The sequence below is a fragment of the Sinocyclocheilus rhinocerous genome, unplaced genomic scaffold, assembly GCF_001515625.1.
Source record: "Sinocyclocheilus rhinocerous isolate Xijiao unplaced genomic scaffold, SAMN03320098_v1.1 scaffold1112, whole genome shotgun sequence".
Taxonomy (NCBI): Eukaryota; Metazoa; Chordata; class Actinopteri; order Cypriniformes; family Cyprinidae; genus Sinocyclocheilus; species Sinocyclocheilus rhinocerous.
The window spans coordinates 738,353-757,868 of record NW_015657961.1 but is presented as its reverse complement, the minus strand read 5'-3'; the positions used below and the strand labels follow the sequence as shown (position 1 = coordinate 757,868).

The 19,516-nt window shown below is 38.2% G+C and overlaps 1 protein-coding gene across 1 annotated transcript in view; it reads left to right on the top strand.

Moving 5' to 3' along the window:
• Nucleotides 1-42: 42 nt before the first annotated feature.
• The window catches only part of LOC107721761 (adenylate cyclase type 8-like), a 52,776-nt gene continuing 33,302 nt past the window's right edge, over nucleotides 43-19,516 (top strand). Inside the window, exons 1-5 of the mRNA XM_016529923.1 lie at nucleotides 43-694; nucleotides 5,124-6,609; nucleotides 14,632-14,781; nucleotides 17,465-17,595; nucleotides 18,721-18,832. Of these exons, the coding sequence (XP_016385409.1) occupies nucleotides 5,746-6,609; nucleotides 14,632-14,781; nucleotides 17,465-17,595; nucleotides 18,721-18,832 (1,257 nt within the window). The 5' untranslated portion in view covers nucleotides 43-694; nucleotides 5,124-5,745. The remainder of the gene's footprint in view (nucleotides 695-5,123; nucleotides 6,610-14,631; nucleotides 14,782-17,464; nucleotides 17,596-18,720; nucleotides 18,833-19,516) is intronic.

The following is a 19,516-nucleotide window of genomic DNA, read 5'->3' as shown; positions in this document are numbered from 1 at the left end:
AACAGTTGTTAATTATTAACTTAATTTTATAATTTGTGTGTGTGTGTGTGTGTGTGTGAGAGAGAGAGAGAGAGAGAGAGAGAGAGATTTGGACGGCTGCTCTCTACTGCCTCCTGCTGTCCTGTGTTGTTTGGGGTAGAGACATGAAGGTCTAAACTAAACAAATTCATAAAGGTTTTTGAAAAGGTGAGCTGCTTTGTTGGGTTTTGTGTGTATGTGTGCAACCAGAGAGACACAATGACATTAAGGAGAGTGAATTAAACTATTACCATGCATTTAATTTTAAACACCCTGACCATGAAAAACACAAATTAAGCACCTAACACAAGCACCTGGTCTTACCAGGCAGAGATTCTATAATTACGCAAATGTGTCTGCTGAATATAGAATGTCCTTCATGCCTATCTGAGCCCAAAAACTCAGAGCCACAGTGTGTGTGTGTGTCTGTGTGTGTGTCTGTGTGTGTGGTAATGTTTTTCCTGCAGAAGTGCTAATGTATTTTCTGTGTCTTTTTTCAATGGCTATTTTAGTGAAGGTTTCGTCTTCACTGTGTTTCATCTGAGAGTGCGTGAGGTGTGTCTGGATGTGTGTGTTGTATGGATTCTTTCAGCATCCCTTTTTCCTAGTCTTCTCAGTCACTTATTCACCAGACGGCCTGATGGAGGAGGAGAGAGCGGCAGACAAAGAGAGAGAGGTGTGTGTCATATCAATGATGTCTTTCTTAGCACTGAGCCATGATCTCTGCCAATAATTGCTGTAATCAAGATGCTTTAACACGCACAGGTGTGTGAAGTGAATTTGAGAAAAATTAGTGGATCGTTCCACTCCGTAGTTCCCTATAATGTGAATCAATGAACATGAATTCATGCATTAGCAAGGGCCTTTGAAACATAGGGACACTGATGACTCAATTACCTGCGCCACATTTAAAAGGTAGCACAAGATTATGCTGATATTTTATCAGCTGTTATATATCAAAATTGATGTATAAAACTGCGTTTACAGTAGACTTTGTCCTTAATTCACTTGCAGTCATACATACGGTATATGCATATGTGTGATACTGGAAACGTGAGCACATGTGTTTAAAGTTTTGTCTTTAGTTCCCAAATCAAGTTTGGTGATTTCTAACCTGGACATTTGATAGAATAGAGCTTCTACTGTAAACATAACCGATTAACCTCTGCATAAACTTAAAAGCTGCAGGGTTTTATGTAATTTCACATGCTCGAAGCCTAGTTTGACCGCAACTTAAAGGGATAGTTCACCCAAAATGAAAATTTGGTCATCATTTACTCACTTCCAAACCTGTATGACTTTAATTTTTTTCTATGAGAAATGTCTTAGTGTTTATATATCAATGGTTTGGACTTGCGTGTTTTGCAGAAGATCATAAAAGAACAACATGAGGGTGAATAAAAGTTATTGTTTTTGGGTGAACATTGTAATTGTTGTTTACTACAGAGCCTTATGGAATATAAGATATACAGATGTATTGGAAAAATGATTTATGAAATTAATTTTGCTTTTATTCTAAAAATGCTGAATGTTGTCCTCATTTAGATGGCTATTGGTAAATGTCTATGTGTAGAGGTAAGATGATAATAAAATGGATATTGAGATATACAGTAAAACATTAATATTGTTTAATATGATTACAATTTAAAATAAAGTGTTTTCTGTTTTATTATATTAACAGATTTGTTTAGTGTTTTTGAAAGAAGTCTCACTGAGAAATACAGTAATGTTATTACAATTTAAAATAATGTTTTTCTATTTGAATATATTTTAAATGTAATTTATTCCTGTAATGGCAAAGCTGAGTTCTCCATTACTCCAGTCTTCAGTGTCACATGATACATCATTCTAATATGCTAATATGCAGATTTTACGATAAAAGCCATGATGATGACCTGTTCTCAACTGATTCACATTTAACTAAACTGAGAGAGATTGATAAAAAGAGATCTGACTCTAGTGCCTCAATGGGATCGTCTCAAATGTCACACTTTAATTGGAAAACAAACCCACATGAACTGGCAAAATGTACAAATAGGCATTCACACACAGGCTTTGGTCTATAACAGGATAGTAGCAGCATTCACAGACGTTTCCATGCATAAGTTTTATTTGATTCCTCGCCAAACATGTGATGCTTTTATACAACGCTTGGACAAACACTCAAATGACGTTCTGTCTTCATTCATGTCTTCACCAGTTCCTCCAATCAAATCATTAGCAGTATAATCAGCCCGCTTACATCACTCATCCTGACAGTAACCCCCCTCCTCCACAACACACAAACCGTATTCAAATGCATAGCGACGCTGTCATATACAGCAAGACGTGTATGTCACTCCTCATGTTTTGTTCACGACTCATGTATTGTATTTACAATAGTGAGTGAGTCCTTAACAATAAATTTTTTCATCAGTCCTCATCTGACAAACATAGACCATGACTTTAGCTCTGCATGTGAGTATATGTGGAATCTCTAGTGTGACATACAATACAGTTCAAATGATTGGGGGCAGTAAGTGTTTTTTTTATTATTATTGAGAGAAGTCATTTTTATTTTTATTCAACAAGGTTGCATAAAATTGATCAAAAGTAAAAGTAAGGACTTTTACATTATTACAAAATATTTAAATAAATAAAAAAAGTATTACAGTTTCCACAAAAATATGAATCAACAAAACCATTTTCAACACTGATAATAATACGAAATGTTTTTATGAGAAGTAAATCAGCATATTAGAATGATTTCTGAAGTATCATGTGACACTTAAGACTGGAGTAATGGCTGCTGAAAATTTTGCTTTGCATCACAGGAATAAATAAATTGCTTAAAATTGGAAAGAGGTATTTACAATTTTAATAATATTTCACAATATTACTCTTTTTACTGTTGATCGAATAAATGCAGCCTTTGGTGAGCATACGATGCAGCCTTAAAAAAATCTTGCCATCCCTACATTTTTTAACGGTAGTGTACAGCATGTACTTGTTTATGTGACCAAGTAATTGGTCTAAATAAAGATAAATCAGACACTGTTTTGATGGTGACTTGATGCTGGACCAGCAGAAACTTCAGAAGAACATTAATGGAATGACAAATTCTGTCAACATTTACTCACCCTCATGTCATTCCAAACCTTTATGACTTTGTTTCGTCTGTGGAACATGGAGCATATTCAAACTCGGCACATGAAGACACCAATTTGACACCAGTAATGCCAAACACCACCGGTCTCATAAAACTGATCACAGCATGCCATATTTGAATATACGTGTGTATTCATTTCTGTTCCTCCAAACAAAAGCTATCATTAGGCTTCAGAAAACTTGGAATATGGCACATGAGCAGTTTGCACTAGTTTCATCATATACTTTTGTGGTGCTTTTGTCCTCTTTGGAGCTTGGATCATTGCCTACCACAGCATGTTTTCATTGTAGGGTAAAGCATCAACATTCTGGTAAACTTCTTCATTTATGTTCCACATGCAGAAGAAAAGTTTGGAACAACGTGAGTAAATTTTTATTTTTGGGTGAACTGTTCCATAATGAGTCATGGTTTTATCGAACTCATTGTGGACCACATTCAGTGCAACACCAGAACTGTTAGACCACTAGGACCCCCAGTTATTATTTAGTCATCTAAGCATGCATTTTGCCAAATCACCCTTGTCATTAAAGTTGGATGATGGCTCTGCCATTAGGGGTTATAGGAGCTGGAGGGGGGTTTGCAGGACCATGATCCGACTCTGTTTTTAGGTAGTGTGCACTTAAATCACTAATTGTGTGTTTCTATGAACTGAATGAGTGTAACAGCGGGGTGATGCGGATGCCCAGAGCAGCCGGTGAGCGCGCGCGGCTCTGCCTCCAAGAGTTTCCTGTGGCAGTTTATCATCCTTCTTTTTCCAGAGCAAGCAGAAAAAGTGAAGAAGTGAGCAAAGCATTAAGAAACTGGGGGTCGTATGGTACAAGCCCACAGCCGTTAAAAAAAGAGCCGGCAGCGCGAGCGTGGGACGCGATGAGTCACTCGCAAGGGGCTGTCGGCCCGCTTTGATCAGCCCCGGTTGGGGTCTCGAGCTGTAAAATATTTGAAAAAGACGAATAGCCGATGAGTCATGCTAACGGCGCTTGAGCTAAGTATGTTATATTGCTCAAAATATCCTGATAAATTCGATAAAAATGATAAAAGCGAATTGCAATATAACTTTAATAGCTGATATTTGAGTTTTTAGGTTTTTGTTTTACCACCATTTTTACTTGGAAAAGAGAATGGGGACAATTAGGAACAAAAATAAACAACATCAAAATGTAAATAGAAATAAATAAACAATGCATAATGCAACTTACGAAAAGTATAGCTTAAAAAAGTGAAACTAATGGACAAAGAACATTTTGTCTGCTTGTTAGTTTTTAATGAGTGAAAATTGGCACAAAGAAATGTCGTTAATGTCCAATTCTATTGTTTTCTGTAATGATTCCAGTAATTAAAGGGTCCCAAATCTGAAGGCTGAAGCAGAAAAGACCGTTTTTGTTTTGGAAGCATTTAGAAGGATGCATCTAGTTTTGTTAAGCGATATTGAGATGTTTTTCAAATGTGTCAGACCAAAAAGGGTTTTGTGAATAAATGCATGAAGTTCTGACTATCTGTGCAAAGAGGAGCCATTTATATTCGAGATTTTTATTTTATTATTTTATTATTATTATTATTTATATCTATATTATTAATAATAAATGAATAATAATTTTAGTGTAGATTTTTGGCTTTGGTTAAATTGACCTATTTGCTGTTTTTGAAAGCAGACATAAATTATGTTCTTAAATGCGTTGTGTTCCCCCACTGTCCCGACTGCGCGCGCTCCTCTGCGGTGCAAACAAAAGCTGCGCGCGGGGAGGCAAAAGAGGCAAGGAGCTCGTGACGTCGGGAAGACTCACACACACACACACACACACACACTCCTCTCTCTTTCGCTCAGTGTAAATACCATCTCCACCAGATGAGTGCGGACGCACTGAACGCTTCTGTATAACATCACAGAAGCCTTCAGTATCTTTACTGACTGATACAAACGTTTCTGTTTGTTTTATGTGATATTATTCTTGGATTTCAGCACTCCATTATCCTTCGCGACCGGTTCTGCTACCCCAAAACTACCGAAGAGGAAGGTCTTCCCAACACCCCTCCAACCCTAAACCTCACCTCTGGATATGACAAAGATTCCTGGAGACAGTTCCTGAGCGGAAAACATATCACAGAAGACCCACATATTGTAAAAGGCTCGACTGTGCCGCGCGAGGGGCGGAATGGCGTTGTGGAAAGGACTCTTTAAGATTCTTGTATGTGCACCCTGGTTGCGATAAAGAGAAAAGAGCCACAACAAGACCTTCTGCAGCAGCACAAAGGATAATACACGCAGACAACGGGGGGCATTTTCTTCGTCAGACCGCGTTAAGATGCGCTGTTTTTCAGCACGCGAGCGGGCGCATGCCATGCTGTAGCGCTGCGTACTCAAATGGCACGAGCCAGCGCGACCGAATCGCTTTGACGTTCGCGGAGTACAAGACGTATGATGATGAGCGGCAGCTGCCGTGGGACCAGTCTGCTTGTCCCGATGCGTTCTCCACTCTCTGTCCGGTTCGCCTTCACTCTTCCTCGCACACACCTGCACGTCTTCGCTGTCTCTGTTCTGGGAACGCACGTAGGTAAATAGAACCGCGTCAGGCGTGGGAACAATGGAGTTGTCTGAGGTTCGCTGTTCCAGCGCCAGCGAGGAGCTGCACACCATCAACAAAACCCCCAGCAACAACGGGAACCGACCGAAGCGCCTGCTGTGGCAGAATGCCGTGCGACACATCACCGAGCAGCGATTCATTCACGAGCACAGCCCGAAACCCGTCTCACCGGACGAGCCTCACGCGCAGGGCTCGCGCAAACAATCCGCCGGCAGGACGTCGGTGAGCGACCGGCAAAACAACGGCGGCACTAAAGTCTTCCCCGAGCGCTCGAGCAGCGACCTGGGTTTCCTGCAGATCGACTGCGCGCCCAGCAACTCCGACTTCTTCCTGAGCTGGGGCTACACGTACCGCGGGGTCATCTTCCCCACGCTGCGCTACGCCTTCAAGTCCAGGGACCTCGAGCGCCTGTACCAGCGCTACTTCCTGGGCCAGCGACGGAAGTCGGTGGTGGTCATGAACATTCTGGACATGGTGACCAAGCTGACCCTGCTCGTGCTGCACCTGACCCTGGCGTCCACTCCGATGGACCCGATCAAAGGAATGCTGCTCGGCTTCTTCACGGGCATCGAGGTGGTCATCTGCGCTCTGGTGGTGGTGCGCAAAGACACGAGCTCGCACGGATACCTGCAGTACAGCGGTGCGGTGACCTGGGTCGCCATGGCCACACAGATCCTCGCGACGGGACTGGGCTACGGCTTGCTCGGGGATGGGATAGGGTACGTGCTCTTCACGCTCTTTGCCACCTACAGCATGCTGCCGCTGCCTCTCACCTGGGCCATCGTGGCGGGACTGCTGACCTCCGCGCTGCACATCGCGATCCAGCTGCTGGTGCCCCCTCGAGCGCAGATCTCCACGAATCAGGTGAGACAGAGAAATGTGCAATATTACATCATGCCGAGTTTGGATGCATTTATGCGGGTGCAACACTGGATGTTTTCAGTGCTCGAGGCATTTAACCAAAGCGCAACGGTCGCTGTCCATCCAATGTGGTGCTGAAAGTGACATTTTAAGGTCGTTCGTCGCAGACTGCGTCGTACTGTTCTGTCTGATATTGATGGCTTGCTTTTGCGGTCCAAATTTTATAGAGGTCAATAAAGGTCAAGAACAGCTCCTAAATGCGGCAAAGCAGTCATATTAGAGCACTGTGGTCAGTTACACATTTCAATAACATCTGAGGAGAGCTTGAGCATTGTGAGCTTTCCCAATATATTTATAAAGACATATTGCAAAAAAAATTGTGTATATTTACGAAAACAAATAAAAATAACAAAAATATAAGATAATTCAAGGGATTATTCACCCAAAATGAAAATGCTGCCATCATTTACTGTATGACTATCTTTTGTGTAACACAAAAGAAGATATTTCGAAAAATGTAGGGGGTTTGTTGTCCATATGAAAGTCAATGGGGTTTAAAGTTGTTGGACACCAGTGTTCAAAATATCTTCTTTTGTGTTCCACAGAAGAAGAGTCATACAGGTTTTGAACATGATTTAAATTTTTTTTTAGGTCAACTATCACTTATAAATTGCATTTAATTGGATTGACATGGTTGCATACATGTCTGTATACAGTCCAACAAAGCCTCTTTTTCTCTGTCAGACGCTGAAAGATTCTAAATGACAAGATGACCTGAGGTCATGCTACTCGACGTGATCATATCACATTTAAATTGAGTCATAGTGGCACTACAGTTATTTTGTGGCGTTCACCTGCACACACAGTAAAAACACAAACAAGTAAATGTGCTGGACACAAAAACAAGCGCACAGGCACACGCAACAGTGAAGAGGCAGGAAGCCGTGTGAGTTAATTATAGTGTGCAATGATTTTTCACTGTGATCACAGCAAAGAGGCAGACAGACAGAGTTGTTTGGTGTCCTTTCACACACAGATTCAGGCCAGATCCAGATGTCTATATGCAGATTCAGGTCAAAATAGTCAAACTCAGCCAAGCAGACCCAAAAATGTGTGTGTTGAATTTGTCAAAGTGGTCGAAGATGCTGTGAGGTAGACTGTAAAAATAGCAAGCGTGGGAGGGAGATATGGAGAAGGGCTCTCTGACTCACACGCTTGTCTGCCAGCATCACTTCGTCTCCCATCTCTGTTTCCCTCTCCTTCGCTTATACTGTAGGACACACTCACACACTTCCTCAGACCTGACCACACACCTGCTTCGGTGTTTAGCGCTACGTATGTAGAATGTCATCAGTGACTGGGTAAGATGGACGTCAGTTTGTATGCGCTTGCATTCTTGTTCTCTCTCTGGGTTTATGGAAACTCCTGCAGGGTCTCCATCAATCATTTATAAGACACTTCACAAACTCCACCAGACTAGTGTGAGAGTGTTGTGTGCAGTTGGAAGGATTGTCGATAGACAAAGTGCAGGGTGATGATGTGGGTCATAAGAGTAATTTCCTGCTTTCAGTACGAGAGGTTGGGAGTTCAAATCTTGACTGGCAATAGATGCACCCACACATACATATACATCCACTAAAAATGCCCTTGAGAGCAATTGGTTAAAAATAATTAAAAACATCTCAGAAAAGTGACGTTAGTTCAGAGAAAAGCTCCAGCATCATTTGTTTGCAGATATGACTTGGTTTAATATTTTGTATCTAATGCAATGAAATGCAGACTTTTTGAAGTGTGACATAAGGGTCCAAAATGTATATGCAAATACTTTTTTACATAACTATGTAAGTAAAGGTACCGTCTTTTGGTGCATTTTGTTTTGTGGAACAGAAAGTAACCGAGAAGTAGAGCACTGTTTGTGGGGGCAGCGCTCTGTGCCAAACATTGCTGCCCTACATATGCCATGGTCTGCCATTTGACTTGAAGGAAAGATGGCACTTAATATAACAAAGTTTAGTTTAAGACAACTATCTTCAGACAACTTGCTGCAGCTGCTGATTTCAGCAAACATGTAGAGAGATCACAGATTTTTAAGGAGGCTGAATTCAGTGCAAATTAAAAAGAAAAATTATAAATAAAATAAATGGGGTCTAGCAAAGCCTATGACACAGTATCCAGTTACTTGCAGAAACCTTACTTTATGTGTAGAGCAGGCACACACAGAACACATTTATGGACCTTTTTGCTCGTGGAGATTTTCACACATGCACAGAGATCAATAACAGCAGGCTGCCTGGTCAGTTAAATGTTTTTATGTCTGAGTGATTAATAATGTATTTTTCAATCTACTTGATCGCTGACACTGTAGACGGTCCTGCCGTGTAATCAAAACCTTCAGAACAATCAGTTGCTGTTATCATTGATAGTGTAAAGTTGTCCTGAGATTAGTATTACAGTGTAGAGGGCAACATGGACATGATTAGTAGGTAACGGTCCAATGCATCAGGTTTGATTAGGGAAAACAGACTGTTTCACATCAAAATAAATATGACATCTACTCTGACAAAAGTTTTGCAAGACACAAGAAGACAGGACAATTACAGTCATTAAAAATAGATTGAGATTAACCCTGACCACATCAGTGAAAAGTGTTGGGAATGAAATATGTAAAAGTGCTCTAGGTAAGCAGTTATAGGTACAACGATTCTTTTGTATAGCACTTAAAGGTCTCGGCTGTCAGAGTAAGAGGTTGTGGGGTTTAAAAGAATAGTTCATCCAAAAATGAAAATTTGCTATAAGTTTACTCACACTCACCTTGCATCTAAGATGAGTGCTTTTTCATCAGAACAGATTTGGAGAAATGTAGCATTACATCACTTGCTCACCAATGGATGCTCTGCAGTGAATGGGTGCTGTCAGAATGAGAGTCCAAACAACTGATAAAAACATGATTCCAGTATATTAATTAATGTCTTATGAAACAAAAAGCTGTGTGTTTGTAATAAATAAATCCATTATTAAGACATGTTTAACTTACAATCGTTGCTTCATTGCAAAAATATGAAATCCATAATTCATTATATTCATAATATTGCTTTTTCCAGTTAAAATGTCATCTCATCTGTATCAGGAGAGAAATATGTACAGATAAAGCACTGTTTACAAGTGGAAACAGTTCTAAACAAGTGTGTCAGTGGAATTTGATGTGAGATGACAACAGGGGCTGGACTTTGTTTGCTGGAGGATGCAATATTATGGATTATGGACTCGTATTTTGTCTAGAAGTGAAAGTTTAAAGTTAAAATGCCTTGATGCATTTGTTTCTTACAAACACACAGCTTATCACTTAACAAGACGTTAATTGATGAACTGGAGTCGTGTGGATTACTTATGGATTATTGTGTTGTTTTTATCAGCTGTTTGGACTCTCATTCTGACGGCACCCATTCACTGCAGAGGATCCATTGGTGAGCAAGTGATGTAATGGTAAATTTCTCCAAATCTGTTTCGATGAAGTAACAAACTGATCTACATCTTGGATGGCCTGAGGGTGAGCAAACTTTCAGCAAATTTTCCTTTTTGGGTGAACTGTTCCTTTAATATCATAGCTGCCAAGAGGTACAGCAAGCAACACTGAAAATACAGTTATTCCCACAGTGCATCTGCTATAGCTAATATGCTCCATAGAGACTGGCTGCAGTAGCAGTACATCACTTAAAAAAAAAAAATGTCAGATTTCAATTTCAAAGTTAATCAATTTGGCATTATAATGTTTCTGCTCACCAGCTGAATTATCAGTGGACAGCAGCCCATCTATGGAAAAATCTCAGAGGCAGCATTTTACAACTGTAATCAACCCCAGTAATTAAATGAAGTGTTAATTAAATCTCAGTTCGGCTCCTCAGCGTGGTGAAGACTCTCTGGCTGGAGCGCAATGTTGATATTAACAGTTTCATTAGATCTGTTGGTCTACGAGCCACTATGCAGTAGTTATTTTGATTTTTTTTTTATAATTTGCTGCAGTCAATGGGAGTCAATCACTCTTAACGATTTCTGCTGCATGCTGATGGATATCACTGTACCTTGCTGAGATAATTATGGTGTTAAAGACTATAGTTGAAGTGCACTGTGTTTGTGTGTGCGTGTCTGGTTTGAAGTATTAATTTAGAAGTCAGTGATTTAACTGTACAGTCAGATTTGTTGTGTTAATTCTCCTGCTGTGTTTAGCTGATGGACACACACACACTGTATGAAATGTACACACTCAAAAAAAATATTTTTTGATGCTGATCACTTTAAACAATTCATTTTGATTTAACACCATGTATCAGGTTTGTCATTCAAACGTGACTGCATCTTAAACTGACTTGAAATGGTTGCTGTTTGGCTTAACTCGATGTTTTCATTTTGAAAGAACATGTTTCAATCAAGTACCTCAAAATAAGTTTTACACTTCCCATCATGCTTTGCACAGGACTGGATATGGGGAGAGAAAATGTTGAAATAAAGTGTTATTTTATGCATTTTTTAGTAAAATGTGATTATAGGGAGACTTTTTCATGTCTAATGCTCTATTATGTTGGCATTTTAAAAGACTTTCTATTGGTGTATTTTGTGCGAGTTGCCATTGTGGTGAAGTGTGGAGCATGTGGTTGGTCAGGGTGACCGTGCCACTCTTTATCACAACCCTGCTAAAAGTGCCAGTACGTGCGCTCATTGGCGCCCCTTCAGCTGGTGGCGCCCTAGGCGACCGCCTAGCTCGCCTATGCCTAGAAACGGCCCTGCATGTAGGATGAACTAAAGCAAACTGAGTAAGCTCAACTAAAATTAGACATGTCATAATAACTTGATTTATTCATGTCCAAATAACATGGTACAAACACGTGGAACCACTGTCCATGATTGAATCATGTTCAGCCAAAGAGTAATTTTTTTGAGTGCAGTGGCCCCAAAACATATTTTCATATTTAAGCTGCACATAGAAATTAATGAATATAATTTTGATAGATAAAATACCAATTGAAATGTCATTCATTTTAAATAAAGTTAGCAGAAGCACAATTTTCTATAGAAACCTGTTCTTGTACTTTCGCCTTTATATCTCACAATTGGGACTGTTTCTCATAATTGCAACTTTACATCTCACATTTGGGATTTTATATCTTACAATTGGGACTTTTGTTCTCATAATTGCACCTTTATATTTCACAGTTGCAATTCCATATCTCACATTAGGGAGTATTTCTTATAATTGTGACTTTGTGTCTCACAGTTGGGACTAGTTCTCATAATTGAACCTTATGTCTTATTTTGATCTTATTTCTCATAATTGCAACTTTAAACCTCACAAAAAAGTTTATTTTAAACTTTCTCACGGTTACCTATTTTATTCCTAGGCAGAAACAGGACTCCATACTTTTTATGCAAAGCATTTCACAGACATTTCTTATTTTTAAAAAGATATTTTTTATCTTTTAATATAAGATAATAAGATATTAATATTAAGATAAGATATTTTTTCACCAAATTGTATGACTCTTTCTGTTTGTTTAATATTAGTGGATCATGGCCATAATTACTGTGATGAACTACACCTGTGGTTATCATACTAGTACACCTTTGGGGAACTGACTTAAAAGGTATTAAAACGACATTGGGAAAATTACCTTTACTGTAGATAAATGTAAAGCTAGAAAGAGTAACTGACCATCTGTTGTTTATTTCCTATGGTTAAGAGTAATGTTCTAAGAAACACACAAAGACTCATCTTCATTAGTCTGTAGGCTGTTCATGTTTTCATATGTGGAGAGGGATTTGTGTGATGTGAGATGATGTTTTTTAAGGTCAGTGATTTGGAATAGTCGGAAATAATGAGTTTTCCTATTAGAACTGTCCACATCACTGACCTCTGTGTGTGTGTTATTGTATATTATTACGCACACACATTGCTAAAGTGCATGTTGGTGTTGTTTATGTGTTTGCAAATATCATTTACAATTACAAGCAGCAACGATTAATATTATTAAAAGTAATATTTTAGTGAATTTGCATGCTAGCTTGATTCTTGAATTACTGCATTAATTCTGCTGTGTGTGTGTGTACTGGAGGGGTTGTATTAATTAGGGCCTCTGTCTGAAATGGCAGCCTTTTAATGCCCCCGCGGGACAAAAAAAACTGAAGTAATTGAAACTGTAAAGGATGGGGGGCTCGTTAATCAGTCAGAAAATGTATATTCCCATGAGGGATGTGTCTAAACCGACTTACACACACACACACACACACACACACAAATGCCTATGAGGCTTTTATAGTAATAGGTGCAGAGACATGCTTAAACATGTTTGTGCAGTGATTGTTTTAGAGTGTTAATGATTGCAGGTGGTTACATCATACTCTCTGGAGATTTCAGACATGTTTGGTAAAGCGTGTGTATTTTTGGATTCCTCTGAGAGGCATGACAGTATATGTTCCAAATGCAGTAAACTAACAGTGTTTGTTCCCATGTCTAAATATAAATATGCACCTCTGTGTGTACTTATTTACTATGCCTCAGTGGCTATTTTCCTGGACAGACAGAAAGTGTGTCTTATGGTGTGGGTGTCTGTTTTGTTGTATATAGTCTTGGTATAAAATCGAAGCTGTCTAATTATACACTAATTGTACAGTGCCTTGTAAAAACAATAGACCCACTATTTCATTTCAGCCAGCCAATCATACTGGAGGTTACAATTTTGGCTTTATTTGTGGTGGCCCAACTGAAGTAAACAAAAATTGATAAATCTGACAAATTTCAAACTTATCACTGGTAGAAACTGATAGAATGCATTTGTTCTGATTGTTCTGAGTTGTCATTCTTTTGTGACAATGTGTCTACATTTATTAGAAAGTCAGTATATTTGATATCTTATTGATTGCAGAGGGCTAAGTGGTTCAATCCAGATTCAGTAACTTAAGCTAACATGTTGTGTTTATCAATTTGGCATCAATCCCCAATTTTCTCTGACCTCTGCAACTCCCCCTCCCCCACAGTGGGTGGGCCAGATTGGTCCTTTATTTTTTTGCACATTTTCTTCTGGGCTTTGGTAAGCTAATCAGAAAATGGAAACTAATTGGAAATGCATGGTAGGAGAACAGCTAAGCTGTTGCCTAAAGGCTAATTCATTTTATTTTCAAGCTAAAACATGCAAATCACTGGAAGTAAGTGACAAGTTTGTAAATGTGATTTTGTTTGTTCAGTTCTAATGTACTTGTGCATAAGATACGCAAGGAAGCCAGAAACCAGCAAAATAAAATCAGTATGGTTTTATCTTTATATTAAGGCAAAATATTTTGACAGATTTATCATAAAATCACAGTGTGTATGAATTTTAATCAGTGAATTTATGAGTTTAAACAGTGATTAAATAATTGGACCTGAAAAGCGAACAAAAAAGACCACAGTTTCTTAAAAATCTCTATACTTTTGCTTTTAAATGAGTACATGTAAAATAATAGTATGCTTATTAACTCTAAAATAGTTTACTCTGCCTCCAGTATATGACTGACATTTATTAATTTCACATTAATGTGCATTTATGTGTGTCTGTGTGTAAAATTGGAAGAAAGATGACATTTAGCTTCTATCTCCTAGGGAATAGTATTGCATTTAAATTAAAATAAGCATTTAAGTATTTTATCTCTTGTATGCTTATGCTCAGGGTCTGAAATTTACACTTGCCAAGTGCCAAATGCAAGGGAAAAATTAAACTTACTTGGCAGTGGCTGGTATCTGCTACTGTGCTATACTTTAGTAAAAAATGCAAAATACTGTAACTCACCATTGGCGCATGTAACAAAATATTAATTTTGGACACTGTTTATGCTGTTTTTGTGTTTGTTTCCAGTGTAAAATTCCACATACTGTTATATACAGCTGATAAATGGTTGTAGTTCATTTGTATCTAGAATAGTTTCACCTGTCCTGCAGTTTAGTACACTAATTGCTTAAGGTTGGTAAAATTCTCTGTTTTTTCTTCTCTTTCTCTTCAGCTGTTAGCTCAGGTGCTGCTGTTCTTATGTATAAACACTGCAGGGATGTTTATCAGCTACCTGTCAGACCGCGCCCAACGACAGGCCTTTCTGGAGACACGCAGGTGCATCGAGGCACGTCTCCGCCTGGAGACCGAGAACCAGCGACAGGTTAGTGTTCGCAAACTTTAAAAGTTTCCTTCACACACACTCACGTGACATATGTAAATGTGTTTGTGGGCAGAGTGCGTTTGGATGTTTCCAGGAAGTGTACAGTATGTACAATGTATGTGTGCGAAACAAAACAACTACTTCATTAAATTGCGTATACTTTCTAGCAAAATACCATAGTTTATAGACGTGTGTGTGTGTGTGTGTGTGTGTATATATATATATATAATTTATACACAACAATTATTCAGCCAATATTTGAAAATTTTGGTAACCAATTTACAGAAATGTTTATTCTACTGGCAGCTTTGTCAGTGAATAGTAAATCATTTCTTTTTTCAAATTTGAGTAGATGTTGTATACGTTTTCTTATCAAAACGTTGGTATGATTTTTTCATGTTTTTGAAACAAGTCTTTTATGCTCAACAAGGCTTCATTTATTTGATCACAAATACAGAAAAGAACAGTAATATTGTGAAATATAATTTCAAAATAAATGAAATATAATTTAAAATAACTGTTCTCTATTTGAATATATTTTAAAGGGGACATCAGATGCTCATTTTCCACAAGTTGGTATGATTCTTTAGGGCCTTCATGAAATGTCTGTATCATACTTTGGTTAAAATTCCTCAACGGTCGTGTAAAACAACACCCTTCTTACCTTGTCAAAAACAGCTGTTCACAGCAACCCGTTTCAGTGCAAGTCTCTAAATAATAATGAGCTACTGCTCACCCCACCCCTCTCTTCCATGGTGGTCTCATTTACATTCACATAGAAACTGGCTGCGTGTTTTCTTTTCAGCTTTTCTGAGCTGGCAGACACGCCAGAAACCTAACTAAACCTAAAACTAAAAATTTCATACAATGTCCCCTTTAAAATGTAATTTATTTCTGTGATGGCATAGCTGAATTTCAGTTAGCTGATAGAAAAGAGTCCATTTCTACTGGGCACTGTGTCTCTTTCTAATTCAAAGGCAGTGATTTTCCCTACTCACATTCCATTAGGTCGTAAATGTATCTGGTGTCAGGGTTGCCATGGTAACCAGGGTCCTGGGCCTTGTTCACAGACAACTTGGCACCCAGTATGTTTATTGGGTGAGGGGTCTGTGAACGTTTGTTAATCTAATGAATAATTGATTTGTTAAATCAAATGAGAAATGGTGTGTCTGATTGGTCCAGACGCTACACAGTCTTCAGTGTCACATGATCCTCGTTGATAATAACATTTCTTATTATTATCAATGTAAAAACAGCACTGTACTATCAACGTACTTGATATTTTTTTATCAAAAATGTGATAATTTTTTTTTCAGGATTCTTTGATGAATATAAAGTTCAAAAGAGCACAATTTATTTGAAATAGAAATAGTTTATAACTTTACAAATGTATTTACCATCACTTATGATCAATTTAATACATGCTGAATAAAAATATTCAGTTCCTTCCCAAAAAAAAAAAATCTTACTGACCCCCCAACCTTTTAAAAGTGTGTGCACATTCATGCTCACGTGTAACCTTGCTATATCACACTCCTTTATCATCAATGAGCCACAGTGGGTGAGAGTAATTGATTTAAAGATGACAACAGCATCTCATAGGGACAGAAGGCTAGTGTAGAAAGGTTCCGAGACTCCTTAGGGAATCTCTCTCTCCGTCTCCCCCCCACCCATCTCTTTCTCTGAGAGCACTCCGGCTGTTTGCTGAAGTGGGTTTTATTTGCCAGTCAAGTGGAGCCCATGCTGGTACCACTGTGTGTGTGTGTGTGTGTGTGCTTGCATTTCCTCTTCCTTTGTATGTCCATCTATCCAAATTTCCTGTGCTTTTAGCCCAGCCAGTGGTGAGATTACAAACCTCTGGCTTGTTGAATTCATATTTGCAGTACCAGCTCTTTATCCATGCAGCGTCACAAAGGTGAATTACAGCTGAGGTGTGTAATTTTTTTTCAATTTGAAAATACTTTCTCCTACCTCAGCCAACCTAATATGGAGAGGCAGCTGTTAGTTATATTCCTCCCAAAAAGTGTAAACGCTATTGCTGTTTGTTTATGCATCTGACCAGCCCAACACCACAATATTGGCTCAACCAATGGCGTGGTTTTGGGCTCCAACCAATGGAAGACTGGGAACTGTTTGAAAAATATTATAAATTTTGCAATTAGTAAAGAAATTACATACTTCAGCTTTAATATATTTGGCAGATGTTCTTTGCAGTGTTTTGTAAAAGCATTCAGACTCTTTCTTCTCACATTGTATTGAATTATAAATTCATTTTAGTTTTTGGGAAATAATTTTGGGAAAGACGCTGTTATGCATTTGTATTTAGCCCTGTGTGCTGGACGCTCTGGGATATTTAATTGACTGCGCAACATTTAAGGGAGCTAGCACTGGATAAAAATGACTTGATGCTGTTATTGCAGTAAAAGGAAACTGTATCATATGTGGGGTTAAAAAAATAAAATAATGCAAAAAACTGTTTCCTAATGAAATTCTACATTATTTGTGAAGTAGTTTAAAGGTAAGACTGGTATACTAGTTGAGTTGGTAAACTGGTTGAACTCAAAGGGAATTTATGTGTATAATATGAAAATTATGTTTTTGTATGTGTAAGTGTGCATTCAGTGACTGAATGATTTAAATCCATGTTTAATGAAGCACATTACCCATGCTGCAACTGTGTTAGGAGCGTCTGGTCTTGTCGGTGCTGCCGCGCTTTGTAGTGCTGGAGATGATTAACGACATGACCAACGTGGAGGACGAGACCCTACAGCACCAATTTCACCGCATCTACATTCACCGCTATGAGAACGTGAGGTAATTTCTTCCATTGTGGTACAGTCATCATGAATAGAACAGAAGAGAATTAAATGGAATTGAATCAGTCATCCGCCATTAAGGCTCGGTCGCCCACCATTCCGGCTCAGTTACCCGCTCCGCTGTTATGGCTCAGTCATCCTCAGTCACTATCTTTTATAACCCAAACAAGTAGCCCAGTACAGCACAGTCAGTCACCATAAGAGCACCAAATAGACTCTGACTGGCCCCAAAAATGGCAGTTCATGGCCGTGTGAGCCAAAATGAAGCCACTTTGGCCACCCCTTAAATTGTGTTATATAGTATATGTAATAACATAAACGCATTCAGAACGATCGCAGACAGAATACTTGTCCTGTCATAAAACAACATTTAATGTCAGATTAATCCGTTCTTAACATGAAGTCACTTCATATAGAAATTTATAAAAATGGCATTTTCTACAGCATAATTTCTGTAATCTGTTTGTTATTTGTGTAGTTACTGTTCAACTGTTTAGTCAGTAAGATTTTTTTTATGTTTTTGAAAGACATCACTTGCTTACCGAGGTTGCATTTATTTGATCAGAAATACAGTAAAACGGTAACATTGTGAAATATTATTACAATCTTAAACAAATGTTTTCTATTTTACTGTATTTTAGAATAGAATTTATTCATGTGTTCTTGTGAATTATTAGCAGCCGTTACTCCAGTCTTCAGTGTCACATGATGCTGATTTGGCGCTCAGGAAACATTTCTCATTATTATCAATGTTGAAAACAATTGTACTGTTTAACATTTTTGTTGAAGCTGTGATTTTTAAACAATTTTTTATTCAGGATTTTGGATAAATTGAAAGTTTAAAAAACAGTATTTATCTAAAATAGAATTTTTTTGTATCATTATAAATATTTTTACTGTCACTTTTGATCAATAATAAAAAAAATTGTACTAACCCTAAACATTTTAACAGTAGCATAGCTTGCATAGCTATTATATTTAAACGTATTAGTACAATTAGCTTATATATTTAGGAAGTTTTGCCTGTTTATCTCACATTAAAATTCACTGATTGGCTGTAAAATGTTTGGGAAAATTGTTGTGATTTTTCCAGCTGATCTGTGTGCATGTGTGTTTTGTGCAGTATTCTCTTTGCTGATGTGAAGGGCTTCACCAATCTTTCCACCACACTCTCCGCTCAGGAACTCGTTCGAATGCTCAACGAACTCTTTGCACGCTTTGACCGACTGGCACACGTGAGTGATCTAACACACATACATTACAATCTGTAAGCCATATCACAGCGTCATTTGGGGTATAAAACATGTAATAGTTCTTGAAATAGCAGATGGAAATTAATTAAGGCATGGTGTTATTTTTTATCTCTCTGGATATTACAGCCTGTGGCTTATGTTTATTTAATATTGTTTGCTTGATATCCAAGTGTTGCCTGAAATGCTATGGTTTGATAAGACGGTTACCTTGACATTTATATCAGTTAGCACTTTTAAGTTTGAGGAGTTCTTCTAGTTAGGCATTACATCTCATGTTTTCAGCGCATATTAATTTCAGAGCTCTTAATGCACAGGAAATACAGTGAAAATGCACTGTAAACCCAGTCTCGACACAGTCTTTTGCAATATGTTTGTCTGAAGCATAAAAACAGATGTTTGTTGGGCTTAATGAAAAACAAACTGAATTTTCTATTCTATTCTATAGACTAAATCCCAATGAGTTGAACATTTCATAGTTACTCCTTGAGCTTTGGGTTCTGTGTAGATGAACCATTAGGATGTAAATACACCGTCTGCATTGGTTTATTGCACTGCATTTGTATGACTTTCTTCTGTGGGACACAAAAGAGGAGATTTTGAAGAACTGTTTTTGTCGATACAATTCAAGTCAGTGGTGGGTTCAAAACAACACTGAACCCCAGTTGA